The 20212-nt window shown below is 53.4% G+C and overlaps 1 protein-coding gene across 1 annotated transcript; it reads left to right on the top strand.

Moving 5' to 3' along the window:
- The first annotated feature begins 3892 nt into the window (after positions 1-3892).
- On the top strand, positions 3893-12438 carry LOC115400108 (interleukin-1 receptor accessory protein-like). Its single transcript, XM_030107767.1, has 12 exons — positions 3893-4342; positions 6165-6250; positions 7621-7816; positions 8495-8578; positions 9089-9314; positions 9400-9568; positions 9637-9708; positions 9799-9934; positions 10103-10251; positions 10549-10692; positions 10818-10961; positions 11312-12438. Coding segments are annotated over exons 1-12 (1857 nt in total). The 5' UTR covers positions 3893-4340; the 3' UTR covers positions 11761-12438.
- The last annotated feature ends 7774 nt before the right edge of the window (positions 12439-20212 follow it).

The raw sequence follows: 20212 nt of genomic DNA, 5'->3' as shown, positions 1-20212 counted from the left end.
TTTCCACCTCTTTCTGTGATGCGTTCAGGAACACTGAGCTCTGATTGGCGCACTTTGTCATGCTTTTTTAAAAAAAGGGATGGGCCACGCCCCCTTCAGCTCACAGGTTAACTGCCTGACCAAGCCCCACCCACTTACATCTAACAGCCAATGGAGTCGGGGAGGCGGGCTTTGTGAGTATTGCAGCCTTCTGATTGGTTCCCTTAACTAGCCTAATTATTTAAAATACCAAAACTCACAATTTACACCAAAACTGAAGAATTCTTTACATTAGTTGCTTATTTTTACAGATGGTTTATTTTGAGTGAAAAGGTTTTTGTTTTTCTGGCATCTTGAATGTGAAGATTTCTGGTGGTTTGGACGTGTCGGGAGCGTCCGGCGTGGAGACGGATGCAGGTCACTTTGTATCTTTACCGAGGTCGTTTCACATGACAGCGCCCACTTTTACGCTCATTTAAAAACTGCCACCCTCTTTAACTTCAGAGCACCGCTGCTGTACGGAGTTGTTAGCATGCTAGGCAGCTAGACTGACTCTCTGCTGCCCCCTAATGTCCAGCACCGCCAACACTTACATTTGTGACACTGCCCCTTTAAAATCTGCACCAGGATGATTCCCAGGCCCTGGTCCGGACGGCGCCCCCTTGTGGCCCCGGAGTGTTAGAACTGCTACAGAATGCCTCCCGAGGTACAAACTGACCTCCAGCCGCGAGAAGAACTGCTTCGCATGTCGACGTGGGGAAAAACCGTCACTGTGTTCAGGGACAATGTGGACACGGTGCGTTTAGGGGTAACGGGATTCCGCAGTGACATGTAACATAATGACGGGACGACGCTGGGGCCCCTGAACCCCACAGCCTGCCCTGGATGGCCCCGGACCAGAAGCGACTCGGGGCCCCATGAGGACACGGCGGGAGCAGAAAGCCGCCATGGTGTGTTCGGGTGCACTCTGCTCTTTGTGGTTTGAGCGGAAACTCCATCAAGGCCGTGATGCGTTCAGGTGTCTGCTGCTGGGAGGACGTGGCAGCGCCGTATCACTGCCCTGCTTTGTGTAGATGAAGAGCACTGCCCTGGAAACCGTTTTACCGTGACGCGTCCGAACGCACCAGGCCCGCCCCACAGCCAGACGGCAGCCAATCAGAGCAGAGCTCATTTATTCCAACTGACAAGTCTTCACTCAGACATTTATTTATGTAATTATTTTCAGAATTTAAATTACAATATTTTCTGATGTTTATTCATAAATTGAAGTGAAATAATCCTGATAACCCAGAAATGAACAATTACTCCTGCTGCCGCAATCAATCAAGAGAGTTATTCATATAGCAGATAGTTAAAGTTGTGAAGTTGAAAGGACACACCTGGTTTGAGGGTAACATGCTGCGAGGTGTGCTGAGCTCTGATTGGCTGGCTGTGGGTGCGAGCTGCCCACTGCCCTCTGCTCACTCTTCTCGAACTCGGACCCTTTACTCCTCCGCCTGCCGCCCTCCGGCTTTCCCAGAACTCCAGGCTCTGATCCGAGATGCGGTCCTCAGAGGACTCAGCTAGATACTTCAAGAGGACCACCTGGACGGGTGCGTCCCAAACCACCTGGACGGGTGCGTCCCCGGACCACCTGGACGGGTGTGTGTCGCCCTCTGCTGGTCACTCTGTGGTCCTTCAGTGTAGCGCAGACTGGAGGCTCTCTGGGGAAAGGCCCAGCAGCTGACACCTGAACGCATCACCTGCAGGTGAGCGTGTTTTCCTCATCCCGCTGACTGACTCTGGGGGCGGGGCCTGGGGCTTGGGGGGGGCGGAGTCACATATTACCTGTTTAGATTTTTTTTTCTTCGTGGACTGACGAGAGGAATGAACCAATCACAATCCACCGCACTGCCTCTGAGAAAGTCTTCCAGTTTGGGGTTCTTGGTTGGAACGGCGAGGACAGCGGGGACGGTGAGGACGGCGAAGACCACCAGATGGTTCTGGGAGCCTCATCATGCCTCCCAAACCTCCGACTCCAATGTTGTCCCTCGAGTGTCTTTCCTCCGTCCTGCACCTCCTGCAGGATCTCCTGGATCTCACAGAACCAGGTCCACAAAGTTCCAAAATGGCAGCAAGAACCAAAAGCACCTGAAGTCCGAGGTTCTACAGAAAGTATTGGGACCAGGAGACGGTTCTGTAGAACGTCTCCACACTGGATCCAGAAGGTTCTTCAGGAACCAAAAGGTCCCGCGGCAAAGCCAGGCGTGCTGCCTTCAATGAACCTCAGAAAAATCTGTTTTAATGTCTCACAACTTTTTCTTGGACCCACAAAAATGTGAGAACACAAACTCCTTTGACACAAGTGCACCAACATTCAGTGTCTCTGCTGATGCTAATGCTAATGCTAATGCTAATGGTTAAAAACCAATGCTAAAGCTGCGGTTCCGTTCAGTGACCCAAATTCTTATGTCACCTGAAGGCAGCACGAGTCTGAGGAGGAGGAGGAGGAGGAGGAGGAGGAGGAGGAGGAGGAGGAGGAGGAGGAACTACACTTTACAGTGAAAGTCCGTGAAGTCCTGAGGGGGGCGCTGTCGCTGCTGTACGGCGGAGCACAATGATGATGTCATAACCCGGCGTCAGAGGCCCTCCCGGACGAGCGCGTGTCCTCGCCATGTCCTCGTCTGTTTGCTGATGTTTGCACCTTTTCTGAGACACACTCCATGTAAACGCTTCATGTATTAGAAAAAAACTCCATCGCGTATTCTCCGCAGCAGGAAGAAAAAAAGATGATCGAAAAATAAAAAAAACAAACAATATGAGAAAGTCTGACTCCGCCTCCTTTATTCATTCCACTGTTTATCATCTTCCTGAACCTGAACGCTCTGAGTGGGGGACCTGACCCTGACCCTGACCCTGACCCTGACCCTGACCCTGTGGTGGTGACAGCTCCAGCGCCCCTCCCGGCTACGGCCACCGGACCATCTGGATTCTCCTCAGCCTCAGCTGGTCAGTCTGGTGGGGGTCTGGTGGGACCAGGTAGCAGGGGGGTCCAGATCCAGACCCATAGCTAAGTTTTGTGTTCAATATAATAATCACAGCGCCACCTGGTGGCTGATACGACAAAGTCTCCTCCGGCAGGTCACCACGAAGTGTCCAGGCAGTTTTCTGGACATTCAGGACGATGATCGGGACGTGAACTAGTCAGGACTGAGCGGCTGTCAGGACCGGGAGCCGGACTGCACCGCCGAACACACAGGCGACACGCCGGTCCCTACACCCTGTCCTGGTCTGGCCTGGAGAGACTTGGGTCCAACCAGAAGATAGATAGATAGATAGATAGATAGATAGATAGATAGATAGATAGATAGAGTAAAGTTACAAATATTAACCACCAGAGGGCGGCATCACATCAGAGTTTAAAATTCAGTTTGCGTGTGTGTGTGTGTGTGTGTGTGTGTGTGTGTGTGTGTGTGTGTGTGTGTGTGTGTGTGTGTGCGCGCGCGCGCGTGCCTCATTTATACAATAATTCACGTCAAAACGTGTTTTCTGTCGTTGCGGGAAAGTTTCATGTTCAGAAGGAAAACCATGTCTGTTTCCATGGCAACGGCAGAAACAGGAGAACCTGGAGTGAGATCAGAACCAGGACCAGGACCCGGACCCGGACCAGGACCAGGACTAGGACCAGGACCAGGACCAGGAGCAGGACCAGGACCAGGACCAGGACCAGGAGCAGGAGAATATCAAGGTCAAGGTGTGTTTATTCGTCTCCTTTGGGAGAGATGTGTGTTGGATGGAGGTTTTACAAAAACAAGAAATGAATAAGAGAATAAAGAGCATCATGCCTTTTCTTTTCTTTTTCCGGGGGGGCGGGGGGCGGGGCAGGAGGAGGAGGAGCATCGACCGGAATCCTCAGAACTTCAACTTCCTACATGTAAACACAGAAGCAGGAGAGTCCCAGCTGCTGGACTTTGGAGTCCAGCTGTTCTCCAGCTGTCCTCCAGCTGTCCCAGTCCGGGTCCGGGAGCCGCCATTTGAGCCGCCTCAGTGATTGTTTGTAATGAGGGTACCATGCTGACCCGGGACGGGCTGTGACCCGGCCCCAGCCCCGGGACCGGCTCCCCGGCGGGGACCGGCTCTCCCTCCGGTGATTTACAGCGGGACTCGGCTCGTTAATCACCGGCTGCTCGAGCTCGTGAGTCAGCAGCAGCGCGGAGAGGACCGGGACACCCCCGACCCGGAGCAGCACCGACCCCGCCCCGCCCCGCAACGCCGGGACGTCCAGCTGGAGAAGCCCCCCGGACCCCCGGACCCCCCCCGGACCCGCTCGGAGCTGTTCGGAGCTGTTCGGTTCCACTCGGACTTCTCCGGACCCGCAGCCCATGTGAGTCTCCGATTCGGTGATTTGTCTGCGGAGTTCGGTGTCGCCCCGCTTCCGCCTCTCCTCACACTGTCAGTTTAGTGAGTCATGAAGTCTTTTCAGGTGTTTTAATGACTCCATGTCGCGGTGAAAGAATCAAACGCCCCCCCCAGTCTGAAGCTGCTCCGCGTGGCGTTCACGGACCGCCCCGCGTGAGCTGCTTCTCCCGGTCTGCACCATGCGTACGAAACTCCGTTCAAAGGTCAGCCGATTTCCCGATTTTAAGGTTTCTCTGCAACGGAACGGGATCAGTGAGCGCCGGTTTCTAATTCTCACGAATAACCTGGACAAATCAAACAGTTCGGCCCAAACAGAAAACTCCAGCCTGCTGTCACTGCCGGGTATTCACAACTCATGTTATCAGGGTGATCAAATGTCAGAAACTGGCGGTGAAAAATGATTCATTCACAGAGAATTTCTGAAGCCGATTCCGAGAATCAGTGAGGCGGGTTTAAAGTAGACGATGAAGTGTGGGGTTTTCTCAGAGTGAGTGTCCATCGATCTGCTCTGATAATCAGATTACAGTCAATCAGGTCAGTTTGGGGACTCTGCAGTGATCAGCAGAAAGCCAGCTGCAGTTCAGCTTCCTCCTCCTCCTCCTCATCCTCATTATCATCTTCCTCCTCATCATCAGTATCATCACCATCGTCCTCCTTATCCTCATTATCAACCTCTTCATCCTCATTATCTTCCCTCTCCTCATTCTCCTGTCATCGTCATCTTTCTCTTCCTCCTCATCCTCATTGTCTTCCTCCTCTTCATCCTCCTCCTCCTCATCATCATCACTATCATCCCCATCCTCATTAGCATTGTATTTGCATCTAAACTGGGAAATGTAATTAAAAAAGAGCGAGATACTGTTTTAATCTCAGAGGAAGTTGGAATATTAAATGAAATGTTAATATGATTTTATTTTGTCGATGCCGGGGCGTGCTCCACCCTCCGCTCCACCCACTGAGCCTCCACCGCCCGCCCGCTCTGGACTGGGAGTCGCAGCCGGACAGCCGGAACGGCATGATCAGTCCAGTGTTTTCACCCGTTTCCATGGCGACGGGGTCTGAGTCTGGAAAAAAAAAAGTGTGTTTTCAGTGTCCTGGAGCTCCGTCGCTGTGTGAACAGAGAAAAGATGTACAAGAACACGACGGTGTTGCAGTTTGGCTTAAAGTGGTTGCCGTGGAAATGTGAGCCTCAGTTGCTGTTGATCGCTGGAGAACTGAAACCGGTTTCAACCAGTCCAGAAGAACTGACGATTCTGAACTGCAGACACACACACACACACACACACACAGGTTCTGGGTGTGTGATGGATGATGCGGTGAAGCAGCTCAGTCTCTGGATGTTTCTCCTGGGATCCACTAGTTCTGCCTGATCTTCCACTGTGACACAATCTCTCCGTCTGCCCCCCCTCCTCTCTCCTCCTCCTCTCTCCTCCTCCTCTCTCCTCCTCCTCTCTCCCCCTCCTCTCTCCTCTCCTCTCTCCTCTCTCCTCCTCCTCTCTCCCCCTCCTCTCTCCTCTCCTCTCTCCTCTCTCCTCCTCCTCTCTCCCCCTCCTCTCTCCTCTCTCCTCTCTCCTCTCTCCTCTCTCCTCTCTCCTCTCTCCTCTCTCCTCTCTCCTCTCTCCTCCTCCTCTCCTCCTCTCCTCCTCTCCTCCTCTCCTCCTCTCCTCCTCTCCTCCTCTCCTCCTCCTGTCTTCTGGACTCCAGACTCTTGTTAAAGCGTCCCAGGTCCTCGGGTCGTGTTGTTTGTTCAGATTTCCTCCAATCAAACGTCTCCTCTGTGTCTGCAGGGCGTCCTTCATCTGCAGCCTCCTCCTCCTCCTCCTCCTCATGGGCGGGGCTTATCCAGCTGTCAATCAATCCTCACACCTGACAGGTGAGTGACAGACGGGACCCAGGGAGTGACCTCCTCCCCCTAACATGGAGGCGCCTCCACCCAACATGAACACTTGTGACATTGCTTCCACACAGCTCTCACGCTCACGGGCCCCTGGGTGTTTTTCTTTTTCTCTTCGAGCTGCAACTCAGCTGAACGAGGGTTAATTAAAATCCAGTGAGGTGGAGGAGGGAGGATGGAGGGAGGGAGGGAGGGTGGAGTTGATGGGCTGTATCGTGTGTGAGTCCTGGTGGAGGAGAAATCAATGAAGGTGAAGACGAGGATTTCTCCTTCTGTGAGTCGATGAGAGACGATGAAGCTTCAGGTGGAGGGCCGAGTGGTCCTCCCTGAGGGAGGAGGGTGGAGCGAGGATGGCACGTAACACTTCAGAAACTCAGGACTGGATATTTGATCTCCTCAGCAGAGGAGTGACGGCTTTCCGGTTCAGTCTAATAAATCCTGTCCCGTCGTCCCGTCGACACGCAGACAGGAAATGAAACCGATTCGCCCGATCAGATCAATATTCGCCCTGAAATTCAGACCGCATGAAAACATCCAAGCTGACGATTAAAAATCCACGACGTTTAATTTTCCTCTGATTGAGTTCATGGATTCATGGTTTTAGTGATGAGGGAAGGCAAATCAAACAGTACAGTTACCACACACACACACACACACACACACACACACACACACACACACACACACACACACTCCTCCTGGTCCGGCTGTAGCTGCAGTACGGTGGTTTTCCTTTAGGGGGCGCCGCTGTTACAGCTGAAAACAGCCGATGCATAATTGACCTGTCAGGTTTTCCCGGGCGGAGCATTCGTCTTTCTATTAACCCCCCGCCCCCCCCACTGCTCCACCCCTCCCTCTGTCCATCCATCTACCCTAATGCCTCCACCCCTCCACCTCCCCGCTCTCACATCATCCGTCCGTCTCCTCCAGTTCGCCCTCGCTCTCCTGCGGCTGTGAAACGCCGGCCGATGGCTCAGAGCCCGGCGGGAGTCTGTGGACGCTTCTCCAGAAGAACCATCACAGTTTAAGGCTGTGGAACGTCCCGGAACGGCGCATGATCCCTCCTCAGCTGAAAACCCAAAGCAGGAGCTTCGTTCTCTGGCAGCAGTGCTGAGAACAGCGGTTCTCCATAACTGACCGTCATCGTGCGAACAGATGAAAACAGCACTTTTCTAATAAAAAAAACAAAACAAAACAAAAGCATTGAATCGACCGGTTTAATTTACAGATTAATTATAGCAGCGGCAGTTTTGAGCAGGAGAAATGTGAAGGGCCCAGAACCGCACCCTGAGGAACACCACAGCTGATTCCTGATCCTGCGTTGATGCTGGGTTCCCCCTCCCTTCCAGAGTCCCGGTGTGACGACTGGGGGGAGTCCCCGGCGGCGGCGGTCTCGGTTCTGGAGGGCGAGGTGGGCTGGCTCTTCTGCCCTCTGTTCTCTCACCCGTCAGTCTACAACTTCACCTCCACCCAGAGCGCCGGCCACAACCTGTTCTGGTACCGCCTGCCCGAGGGCCACGACCTGGAGCACCCCATCGCCAAGAGGTAACCCCGCTCTGCTCCTCACATCTGGAGAACATGTGGGAACCCGTCCAGGTGTGAAGATGAGACCAGGGAACGTGTGAGAACCTCCCTGTTCTCAGAGCAGTGTGAAGTGATGAGTCCAGTTTTTACTTTTAGGAGCAGATGTTCCTTCTGCAGATTCAGATGTTCCTTCATTTGCTCTTTTGTGTTCAACGCTTTACAGCCGCAGGACTGCTGACTGGCTTCTGTGTGTGTGTGTGTGTGTGTGTGTGTGTGTGTGTGTGTGTGTGTGTGTGTGTGTGTGTGTGTGTGTGTGTGTGTTTTATGATCCATTATGCTACTTTGGCTTCATCATTTTTAATTAAGTTGCATCACATTTACATTTTTTTTTGATGTAATGTGATGTAATCGGTCGCTATGGTAACGTGGATGTGATTTAATTGGTCTCCATGGTAACGTGGATGTAACAGTGTCATCAGTAGCTATGGTAACGTGGATGTGATGAAGTTCCGTCGCTATGGTAACGAGGATGTGAGGGAGTTTTATCAGTATCTATGTTAAAGAGGATGTGATTGAATCCGTCGCTATGGTAACGTGACTGTGATGAATCGGTCGCTATCGTAACGTGGATGTGATGGAATTGGTCGCTATGGTAACGAGGAGGTGATGTAGTTCTTGTTTATTCTAATTGTCTTGCAGTTCGCGCCTCATTAAAGACAAAGAGACGCTGTGGCTGCAGCCGGCTCAATTCAACGACAGCGGACAGTACATCTGCATGCTGAGGTAACACACACACACACGCACGCACGCACGCACGCACGCACGCAGGTCTGAAGGCCGAGGCAGCCTGCAGCTGCTGTGGCTCCTTCCTCCTCCAACCTAATCAGCTAAAGTGGTGGTGAGGCTGCAGCTGGCCGCCGGCCAGGCGCTGCGTCAGGCTCACACACACGCTCAGCTCAATGCGTCTGCACGGCCACCTTCTGGAAACGATGCACGTTTCCACGGAAACGGCAGAGACGCCGCTCCAAACCCCGCTGTGGGGAGAAAAGAGAGGATTGACTGGATGTGACTGACAGACTGTGAGAAACACTGCAGGCAGGAGGTTTGATCTACTTCACACTTCCTGAGTGGCCACAGCTCACTTCCTGCTTCCTGCCTTCATCGTCATCTTCATCGTCTTCTGAGAAACACCTTATCTGATCTAGATTCACTCGCCTCCTGGAAACCACGGCCTTGCAGCAATCAGTCAGAAATAATCTCTGTGTGTGTGTGTGTGTGTGTGTGTGTGTGCAGGAACAAGTCGTCGTGCAGTAAGATGGCCATGCGGCTGAGCGTGCTGCGGCCGGACGCCGTGCAGCGAGGCTCCTCCTGCGAGCCGCCGGTCGCCGTGGCGCCAATCCAGACAATCATCCCGCTGCAGGAGGGCGTCACGCTGGACTGCCCCGACCTGCGGGACGCCGCCAAGATGGCCGACAGCCCGCCCAACGTCACCTGGTACCACGTCAAACGAGCCCAGTCGGTAAGACGAGCCGCCGACTCAGCACTTTCTCACGTCGCCACTGATCACTCGGTCTAATCAGCCGACCGATCGGTCCACGCCGCAGCGCTGCAGGCAGTATCCGTTCGGCAACAGCGACCGGCAGCAGGAAGGCAGCAGCCTCCATTTCTACCGGATGCTGGCGTTGTATCAGGGCCTGTACTTCTGCACCGCGCAGCTGCAGAGGGGACGACACACACTCCGCTTCACCAGGAGCATCAACGTCACCGCAGTCTGTGAGCGCGCACACACACACACACACACACACACACACACACACACACTGACCTCGGAGTTCCCTCAGATCCCCAGACGCTGTCTAAAGAGCCCAGCGTCCTGCGGCCGGCTCTGGGCGAGCCGATCCCCGTGACAACAGGTAGCAGACCGACCAATCAGGAGGAGGAACAGACGTCACACACTGTCTCATACTGTGTGTGTGTGTGTGTGTGTGTGTGTGTGTGTGGAGACTCTGAGGTGCATCTGGTCTGCAGGGGTCTCTTCCCGGTGATCCTCCAGAGTCCCTGGATGGACATCTGGTGGACGGTTGACGGGATGACGCTGGACAAGCTGCCAGACCATCAACGCTTCACCCAGACCGTCAGGTAGAGTCTGGATCCAGTCTGGTTCCACTGAAAGACTTGCACACACACACACACACACACACACACGATGCGACAGAACCTGCTGAGAACCGTGCCACGCCCTGCAGAAGGAGTTCTCTCTCGGTACAGTTCCTCTCTGCGTTAAAGTGGGACTGTGGATCTTTCCAGTCAGGTGGAGTACGACTTCGGAGACCTGACGATGGAGAACGTCCTGCAGGTCCAGCGCTTCTCCTCCAGAGACCTGGACCGCGAGTTCAACTGCTCCGTGAGGAACGCCAGAGGCTTCGAGAGCCGCAGAGCACAGCTGCAGGAGGAGGGTGTGTGTGTGTGTGTGTGTGTGTGTGTGTGTGTGTGTGTGTGTGTGTACCGGGTCCTGCCAGAACACCAGCGTTGCGAGGTCATTTTACAATGAACAAAGACCTTTTGAGGATTAAGACTTGATTTTTGAATTAGAACTAGGTTTAGGGTCAGGGGTCAGGGGTCAGGGGCTGGGAAATGCATTTTGTCAATGAATGTCCTCACAGCTATAGAAAGACATTTGTGTGTGCGCCACTTCCTCAGTGGTGCGTTCAGGGTCCCCGCCCCGGCTGTAACTCCGTCTGTGGTGCGTTCAGGGTCCCTGCCCTCCGTGGAGCTGGGCTGTGGTCTGGGAGTGACCCTGGTCTTCATGCTGCTGCTCTTCGTCGTCTATCACGTCTTCTGGCTGGAGCTGCTGCTGCTCTATCGCTCCTGGTTCGGCTCGGACGAGCGGCACACAGGTGAGCATGATGCTGCCTCCGCCGTGCCTCACTGTGGGGACGGAGCAGCATGACGCTGCCTCCACCGGGCCTCACCCTGTGTGTGTGTGTGTGTGTGTGTGTGTGTGTGTGTGTGTGTTCCCCAGACGATAAGGAGTACGATGTTTACATCTCGTATGCGAGGAACAGTGAAGAGGAACACTTTGTTCTGTCGACCCTCCGATCGGTTCTGGAGAACGAACTCGGATACTCAGTGTGCATCTTCGACAGAGACAGTCTGCCTGGAGGGAGTGAGTACACACAGACACACACACACACACACACACACACACACACACACACACACACACACACACTGCGACCGCTCCTCCGCCTGCCGTTACTCATGCAGCCTCCTGTTCTGTTGGGACGTCTGGTATCCCCCCCCCTCCACTGCCTGTAGCCTGCTTCGACCTGATGTCGCTGTACTCAGATTACTCAGAGTAATCTCGTTTCTCCTCCTGATGTTTGGACTCTCGTGTTCAGATCCTGCTGCTGCACACGAGCCAAGAACACTTCATCCATCCTCCATCCATCTGTCCATTAATCACCCCCCCCCCCCCCCCCCCCCCCCCCCCCCCTCCACCCCTGTGTCCTGCAGCCATCACCGATGAGACTCTGGGTTTCGTGGCTCGCAGCCGGCGCCTCCTGGTGGTGATCAGCCCCGGCTACGCCTCGCAGGGGTCGCAGGCGCTGCTGGAGCTGAAGGCGGGGCTGGACGGCATGGCGCTGGGCGGACACCTGCGGGTCATCCTGGTCCAGTACCGGCCGCTGCGGCGCCAGGTGTGGGTCCGGGAGCTGAGGCGGGCCCGGGTGGCTCTGGCCCTGGTCCGGTGGCGGGGCGACGAGTCCCGGGAAATCACGTCCCGCTTCTGGAAGAGGCTGCGGGTGGAGTTACCCCTGAGGGAGCGGGGCGGCCGGGGGCGGGAGGACGGGGGCAACAAGACGCTGATGCTGAGGCTGCTGAGTCAGAACAGCACCAACTCCCAAACGGGCCTGATCAGCAACACGCAGAAGGAGCCCAGCCAGGTGCTCAACTGCGCCATCTAGCCCGGACGGACGCTGCAGCAGCTAGCAGCATTCCCAGCTCTGTATATAGACCACACAGTTAGCGAGATGCAGCAGCAGTTAGCACCATGCGACAGTGGCTAGCATCATTACCAGCTCTGTATATAGATCACACAGTTAGCACCATGCTGCAGCAGTTAGCATCCTGCTGCAGCCATTAGCATCATTCCCAGCTCTATAAATAGACCACACAGTTAGCGCCATGCGGCAGCAGTTAGCATGGTTAGCGCCATGCGGCAGTACGCTGTTGCATCTCAAAGTTCTTCAGGTTCAGTCAAACGTTCTGTTGGAGAAGTGGTTTGAATTTGCCACGTTTCGTCCTGCTGGCTGTTTTCCTGGAAAAGCCAGCTGACTCGAGTTTTATTCATCCTCCGGGAATCAGAACCTTTCCTGACATTTGCTGTTTTTGAGGTTCCCCATGTCGGATATTTTTGTAAATTGAAGCTTGCGCGTGCTTCAAGGTGTCGTCGTCTGATAATCCACAGCTCACATTTCAAAATGTCGCCGTCATTCACAACTTTCAGTTTTCATTTCTTCACATTTGCCATTCACAAATCCATTGAGTTTAATTTGAATCCAGTCTTGATGACGGAGAACTGGACCTGCTCTGTGTCTCTCAGTTTACCATGTTTGTTTTTAAATAAATCTATTTTTCATGGATTTCATTGCAGTCTTTTCATTTTACAGCTGTTTATTTCTTCAGTTGTTTTTTTAATATATTTTCTCCAAGTCACCACTCTCTGTTCCATCTGAGCTGCTGATGCACCGATACACTTCAGCTGATTCCTGAGGCCGAGGAGCGCAGCCTGTGAGGCAACGCTACATTAACCCCAACAACGCTACGCCACCTCCAACAACGCTACGTCACCCCCAACAATGCTAAGTTGTGTCCAACAGCATCCTAATCTGCACACACTGCGCTGTGTTCTGTAGATTGTGGAACGAGCTCGCTGTTAATGAGTGTATCAGTCAGAATTTAATCACGATTAGCATCTAGCATGTAGCATAGCTGGTGTGAGAGGCCTGACACTCTATAGCATGTAGCATGTAGCATGTAGCATGGCTGGTGCGAGAGCCCTGACACTCTTTAGCATGCTACATGCTATGTTGTCAGAACATAACCTCCAGTCAGCCTTGCTGTCTGGTTCTCTTCCGTGTGAAGAACCGTCGCTCCTCCTCTCTTGCAGACGTGTTTGCAGCGTTGCTGACGGATAATATCGAAAACTTTCCAGGTCTTATCGGCGAGTTCAGCCTGTTATTAATTATGAAATGAACTGGGATCTTCTGCTGGGATCAACTCAGGGCACCAGCTGCTTCATAGGAAATGATCACCAATTAGCCATTATCATTCTCACAAAACAGGTTACACTACTTATTTGGAATAATAAATTATTAACAATCCACTAATACTCGTATAAGAGTAAAGCCTGAAGGATTCTGGAGTTCTTGACAGGAGGTCAACATTTCATTCATAGTTGTAAAACATTAGTGGCTCTCTAGAGTCCAGTAATATCACTGATTCACAGCAGGAAGCAAATGAACCCGATCTTCTCTCACTTTGTGCAGGTCACTCACAGCCGTCCAGGTCGTGACAGTTGGACTTTCTTTGCGCTGAATTCCAACAGTCCATATTTTACAGTCACCCTTCATCTTTTCATCACTTCACAAACACATCGTGAATCCACTTTGTGAAGAAACATCGTGAAAGTGGTGGTTCATGTCAACTGCTAGAAACGAGGCCAACAGGAGATCTGCGGGTCCAGGTGACGGTCCAGCTGAAGGTCCAGGTGGTGGTCCAGCTGAAGGTCCAGGTGGTGGTCCAGGCGACAGTCTGGTTGAAGGTCTAGGTGGCAATCTGGTTCAAGGTCTGGCTGTAGGTCCAGGTGGTGTTCCAGGTGACAGTCTGGTTGAAGATCCAGTTGAAGGTTAAGGTGGCGATCCGGTTGAAGGTCTGGTTGAAGGTGCAGGTAACATTCCAGTTGAAGGTCCAGGTGGCGGTCCAGTTGAAGGTCCGGTTGAAGGTCCAGGTGGCGGTCTGGTTAGAAGGTCCAGATGGCGGTCTGGTTGAAGGTCTGGTTGAAGGTGCAGGTGACGGATGAAATGGCAACAACCGTAAAACTGATGTGGTTGAGATGCCAGGCCAGTCGTGGGTGTTGCTGTTTATTAGGTCATGAAACCACACACACCTGCTTTGGGAGAACGATCCACTCGAGAACATCACCAATGGGAGAACCCTTTCCTCTGGGTCAAGATGTGTCCACGAACTCTTCCCCTCACTCATGGAGACTCCAGAACTCAGGAGCTCTTGGCGGGTATTTTGTCAGATTTCATCTCGTCCTAATGGAGAGTCTGAGAAGACCTGGAGCACCGGTCCAGGAGCCAGGTGGTTCTGAGCCACTTTCCTTTGATGGAGCTTGTTTTCACGACTTAACAACCATCAGGGTGTTGACACCATCACCCCCACTAACACCACCAACACTAGCACTACCACCACCAACCCCCAGCAGTATCACAATTAACACTACCACTACCAGCACCACCACCACCAACACCACACCGCCACCACCACCAACAACAACAACAACACCACCACCACCACTGACACAACCAAGACTATCACTACCACCACCACCACCCAACCCCCAGCACTATCACAACTAACACTACAACTACCAGCACCACCAACACCACACCACCACCGCCACCACCAACAACAACAACACCGCCACCACCACCAACACCACAACGCCGCCACAGTCACCAACACCACACCACCAACACCACACCGCCACCACCACCAACAACACCACCACCACCACTGACACAACCAAAACTATCACTACCACCACCACCACCCAACCCCCAGCACTATCACAACTAACACTACAACCACCAGCACCACCAACACCACACCGCCGCCGCCACCACCACCAACAACAACAACAACAACACCGCCACCACCACCAACACCACAACGCCGCCACCATCACCAACACCACACCACCAACACCACAACACCGCCACCATCACCAACACCACACCGCCGCCGCCACCACCACTACCAACACCACCAATAACAACACCACAACCCCTATCACTGGCACCACCCCTATCGCTAGCACCACCACCACCACAGCCCCCAGCACTATCACGACCAACACTACCACCACCAGCACCAGTGGAGGAAGTGACATTTATTGTGCAACTCAAACATCAGACTCTCTGTGATTCTTGTACTTCTGGAAGGTTATTACCTCTGTGTGTCAGTGGTTCTGACGGTTCTGGATAGTTCTGGAAGGTTCCTTCCTCTGTGTCTCTCTCAGGTGTGTCGGACTCCATCTTGATCCGGATGCAGCGCAGCCGCCGCCTGCTCTTCGTGGTCAGTCCGGACCTGTTCGTGGAGAAGAGCCTGGGCCTGCTGGAGGCCCGTCTGGGTCTGTACCTGCAGCTGGCGCTCCGGGCCTCCGTGGTGGCCGTGGTGCGCCGCTCCATCAGCGGACTGCCGTGCGCCGAGGCGGCCCGGCTCCGTAGGGCCGCCGGCTGCACCGTCACGTGGCGCGGCGCCCGGTCCGAGCCCCGGCGCTCGCGGTTCTGGCTGCGGCTGCGGCTGGCGCTGCCGGTCCGACCGCTGGCTCTGGGCCGCCGGCTGATCGACAGCACATCATCACACTCCGAGCTGGCTGCTCTCACACTGCAGAGGGTCCAGGACCGGACCCAGGACCGGAACCAGGTACCACATCTCTGCAGAGAGGAGAACATGTCCTCAAGTCTCGTCTTTCACCGTCTGTACATTCAGCTGGTTTTGCGGGTGTGCAGGTTTAATAATCAGTGTTTCATCTGTCAGCAGAGGGCCAATCAGAGCTGGAGGAGCAGAAAAGCCCCGCCCAGAGGGAGGGGCCTCATGAGGAGGGAGGAAGGGCACAGCAGGACGTGCTTCAGGTGCGCTGGGTTTACTGGCCGGGCGGAGGACAGAGGGGCGGAGCTTATGGTGCGGACCCAGCAGGTATCTCACGATCTGGTCCCAGAAACAGACTCCGCCCTTTTCCCTGACTCCGCCCCTGATGGTCACTGCACTGAAAGCCCCGCCCCTTCACCAGACCCTGACTCTGACTCTGCCCCTTCACAAGACCAGGACTCTGATTCTGCCCCATTACCTGACCATGACTGTGACTCCTCCCCTTTTCCAGACCATAACTGTGACTCCGCCCCATTACCTGATCAGGACTGTGACTCCGCCCCATTACCTGATCAGGACTGTGAGTCCACCCCTTGGCCCAACCATGACTCTGACTCCGCCCCATCCCGTAATCATGACTCTGACTCTGACTCCGCCCCTTTACCTGATCAGAACTCTGACTCCGCCCCCTCCAGTGCTCTTATGGAGGACTGTGGGAAACCTGGCCAGCACCAGCTGATTGGTCACCACAGTTCTGTGCCTGTCAGCAGGAAACAGGGCGGGGCTTACAGTGATGACAACAGAGACTCCTCCCCTTCCAGCCCTTTACAGAAACTGAACTGTGCTGCATTCAAGTCACCTGGGACAGAACAAGACTGACGTGGTCAAGTGTCAACAGTTTGTTCCAAAGGTGAAGGTTCGTCTTCTGAGGAGTGCAGTGTCGTCAGGCAGCGCACTGCAAATGGTAGTTATTAGTACGGAAAAGGCAGAAACACTGAAAACAGTGCAGTTAGCATGTTGGGACGCTAGTTGGTGGCGTTGTTTGTTTTTTGTAATAAAACCCACACAATGGTGCTGCAGAGAACAACACACTAAATGATAACCAGCATTTTCAAAAAGTTTCACCTTGGCAGTCATTTCAAAAAGAGCTGACTTTCCAGTGGCTCTGGGTTCTGTTGGCATGGAAACAGACACCCAAATCTGACCTGAGGTGACCCTGAACCCGCCTGTTTGGTGAAGATTTTTCATTGGTCGGAGACAGCCTGAACGCAGCATTGCTGACCAGAGTCATTCTCCAGGAAGAGACTTCAAGCCGAGAGAGTTCCGAGAAGATTCCTGGATTTGTTTTTCTTATTCTGATAAACTGCATGTCTGCTGCTCTCTTTTGCACTGTCAGAAATAAAAACAAAAAATAAATCTCATTTCAAAGAGATGAGAGACACTGAGAGGTGCCGCTTGTTTGGGGGGAAACTGTCTCCCTCTGGTGGAGGAAAGTACCACGGCAGCAAAGAGGGGGAAGTCTGTGTAAAAACTAATATCAGAAAACATTTCTTATCTCTGAAATATTCACAGTAAAATCAGTAAATCAAAGAGGAATAGGTTTAACATCAAACAACAAGAAATGACTTCTACGTTAAAAATGATTAAAATCTGACAAAAAGCAATGGGCCGGCTCTGGGATTACTTCTATGGCGCAATCCCACCAACACCATTGCTGAGACGGGAGGCGGAGCCTGGAGCAGGTGGAGGCAGCCGGGACAGCGGGCGGCGCCCGAAGCAGGATGATTGACGCGGCAGATTGTCCAGATTTCCAGATTACAGTTCCCACATCCAGACCGCTGCTCAGTGTCGACTGGTCCGACTGGTTGTTAATTACAACTGTAGGTTTGTGTGTGTGTGTGTGTGTGTGTGTGTGTGTGTGTGTGTGTGTGTGTGTGTGTGTGTGTGTGTGTATCAAAGGTCGTCTCCGTTGGTCAACTTACATTCCTCACACACTTAAAACACGCGACCGCAGTCATTTGATCCACTGAAAACAGTGTTTAAAAACATCCAACACTCAGTTGCTCTTTGTGTGTGTGTGTGTGTGTGTGTGTGTGTGTGTGTGTGTGTGTGTGTGTGTGTGTGTGTGTGTCAGAGGATTAATTGTTGAGCAGTTGGTATGTAGTTACAGATAATCATCCATAAAGACACATTAAAGATTAAACCAGAGGAAGGGACACACTCCTGTCAGATCCTCCAGTGTGTGTGTGTGTGTGTGTGTGTGTGTGTGTGTGTGTGTGTGTGTGTGTGTGTGTGTGTGTGTGTGTTTCTATACTTGTGGGGACCAAATGTCCCCACAAGGATAGGAAAACCTGGAACGATGTGCCTTGTGGGGACCTTTTTCCGGTCCTAATGAGGGGAAGCAGTGTTTTCTTGACCATGTTGTTGTTACTGGAAAAAGTAAAAGTGCCGAAACATTTCTTTAGGGTTCAGCTGTGTTGTGATTTGAGTTAGGGTTAGGATAAGGGTCAGGGTTAGGTACTAGTAAATGCATTATGTCAATGAGTGTCCTCACAAGGATAGAAATACAAACCTGTGTGTGTGTGTGCGCGCGCTCTGAGCTGTATGAAGCTGTTTTAACCCTGTCGGTTCAGTTGGCGGTGCTAAAGCGGGGCCTGCAGCGGCACCACGAGTCCCTGCTGTCATGAACCATTCAGAGCTTCTGGTTGATTCTGTCTTTCAGAACGATTCCTTCCGTTTACGTCTGACCTCTATTGAGTTGTCCAGATTTCACTCCTTTTCCTCCATCAAACCATCGGAATTCAGCTCCTGTTATGTGACGCTGCTGTCGCCGTTTCAGGCCCCGTTTCCATGTTGACGTTTCTGTGAAGATGCGTGTTTGTGTTTTCGTTTCAGAAAAGTTTCGCGTTTACATAGAAATGTTCTGTTTATGGACTCAGATCTGTTTCAAAAAAGCTGCGTTCCACCGTTGCCATGGAAACAGACACTGTGAAACGTAACGAAACGGTTGCCGTGGAGACCTGGCCCAGCGGCTCCTGAGCGCGGGAAACCCGGGAGGTTTTCCTCCTCACTGAGCTTCTTCATCCAGAGGTCAGAGGTCAGCAGCCTCCACACACTCATACGTGACACATTACCCCAAACACCCGGAGAACGCTCCGTCAATCTGTAACCGGAGTGTTTACGTCTGCATTCCTGAGACTGTGAAGCTGAGACGGAGTGTGGAGAACGCTACTGTCACAACGGGTTAGCATTAAACCGCTAGCAGCTAACGGACTGGGCTGTTCCCAAGTCTCTGGTTGTGAAGCGAGAGTCGGAGCCGTCCTGTGAAACCCGACCCGGGGCCCCAGCAGAGGAGTCGGAGGAGCCGGAGGAGCCGGGGCCCGGGGGCCCGGGAGCCCGACGGCCCGGCGGCTCGGCTTTGTGAAAAATGCCGACTCATTAGCCCGCTGAGGTGAGCCAAGCTGTCGGCTCCCAGCCTCCTTAATGACCCCTCTGGCTGAGATCCGGGCCGGCCCTCCTTTCACAGTCCTGCCGGGGCCCCGGACCCCGCCGCCCTGAAAGGCCTCCAATCTGGCGGACATCTGCAGCCGGTCTTACCTTGTCATTAGAGACAGACCACCGGCCCGGCCCGGCCCGCCTCGGACACCGCCCGCCCCCGGGGGACCCGGGGCAGGGACCGGGACCCCACGGTGAGAACCCCCAAGGAGGGTGGGGGCGGATGGAGGGGGTCTCCAGGGAGCTACTGGGCCCCTTTTGTTCCGAGAGACTGAGGAGGAGGAGGAGGAGCAAGAGGAGGAGGAGGAGGAGGTCCGACTGGTTTAACTGGAAACTGAGCTGAAGACGTGGATTGAAACCCACCCGCCCCCCTCCCGCTCCCCCGGGACCCCCCGGGACCCCCCAAACAGCCACATGGGGTCCTGTCAGACCCTCAGACCAGCGAGTCCAGGGACCGGGTGTCAGATCCGAGCCGCTCTCAGGGATTCAGGCTCAGTCTGTAGAGACGAAACACTCCGAGTCAACCACCAAAACCATTGTTTGGTCCTGTTTCCACGGCAACGTTTTGAGTGAAAACTCATCGTTCTGAACTTGAGGTCCGTTTCCACGGCAACGACAGAAATGCTGAGAATTTTTCCATTAGCCTGTTGCACCATGGTTGTGTTGCTGCCATGGAGCAAACTTTTCAGTTGCCGTGGAAACGGACACCGAGTCACGAGCAGGACGGTCGTCCAGTCCTTCACCTGGACACACAGTAGAAGACACAAGAGGACACAGTGCAGCCTTTCACGTTTTTAATTTGAACACACAGAGGCAATCAACACCGTAAAAAAATCACTTCTTCACGCATCAATCATAATTTAACACGTTCATTTTGTTGACATGAAATTAAAGAAACGAGTGAAACTCCTGTTCAGTGAACCAGAACTTGTAACTGTGTCAAAAGCGCTTCGTGTTGAGGTTGTCTCCCACCTCCACCTGCTGGAGGAGCACAAGTCGGGAAAGCTGAACAACACACACCACGGCTGTTCCAGGTACCACGCTATCGTGTTTTCACGGTACAGAGACGGTTCCTCGGGGATGGAACCGGTCAGTGGATCGTTGGTGGATTTGGCAGTGATTATCTGGATCTGGTGAAGCTTACAGGCTAAAACACAGGCGACTCCATCAGCTGCTGCACCTGCACCTCCGTCAGCCGTGAGACAAGGACAGACGGGACGTGATGGGACTCACTACTGCCACCCGGTGGACAACGGTCCTGCT

This window comes from Salarias fasciatus, chromosome 14 (assembly GCF_902148845.1).
Source record: "Salarias fasciatus chromosome 14, fSalaFa1.1, whole genome shotgun sequence".
Classification (NCBI taxonomy): domain Eukaryota; kingdom Metazoa; phylum Chordata; class Actinopteri; order Blenniiformes; family Blenniidae; genus Salarias; species Salarias fasciatus.
The sequence above is the reverse complement of the archived record's forward strand: the minus strand, read 5'-3'. Positions and strand labels throughout refer to the sequence as shown.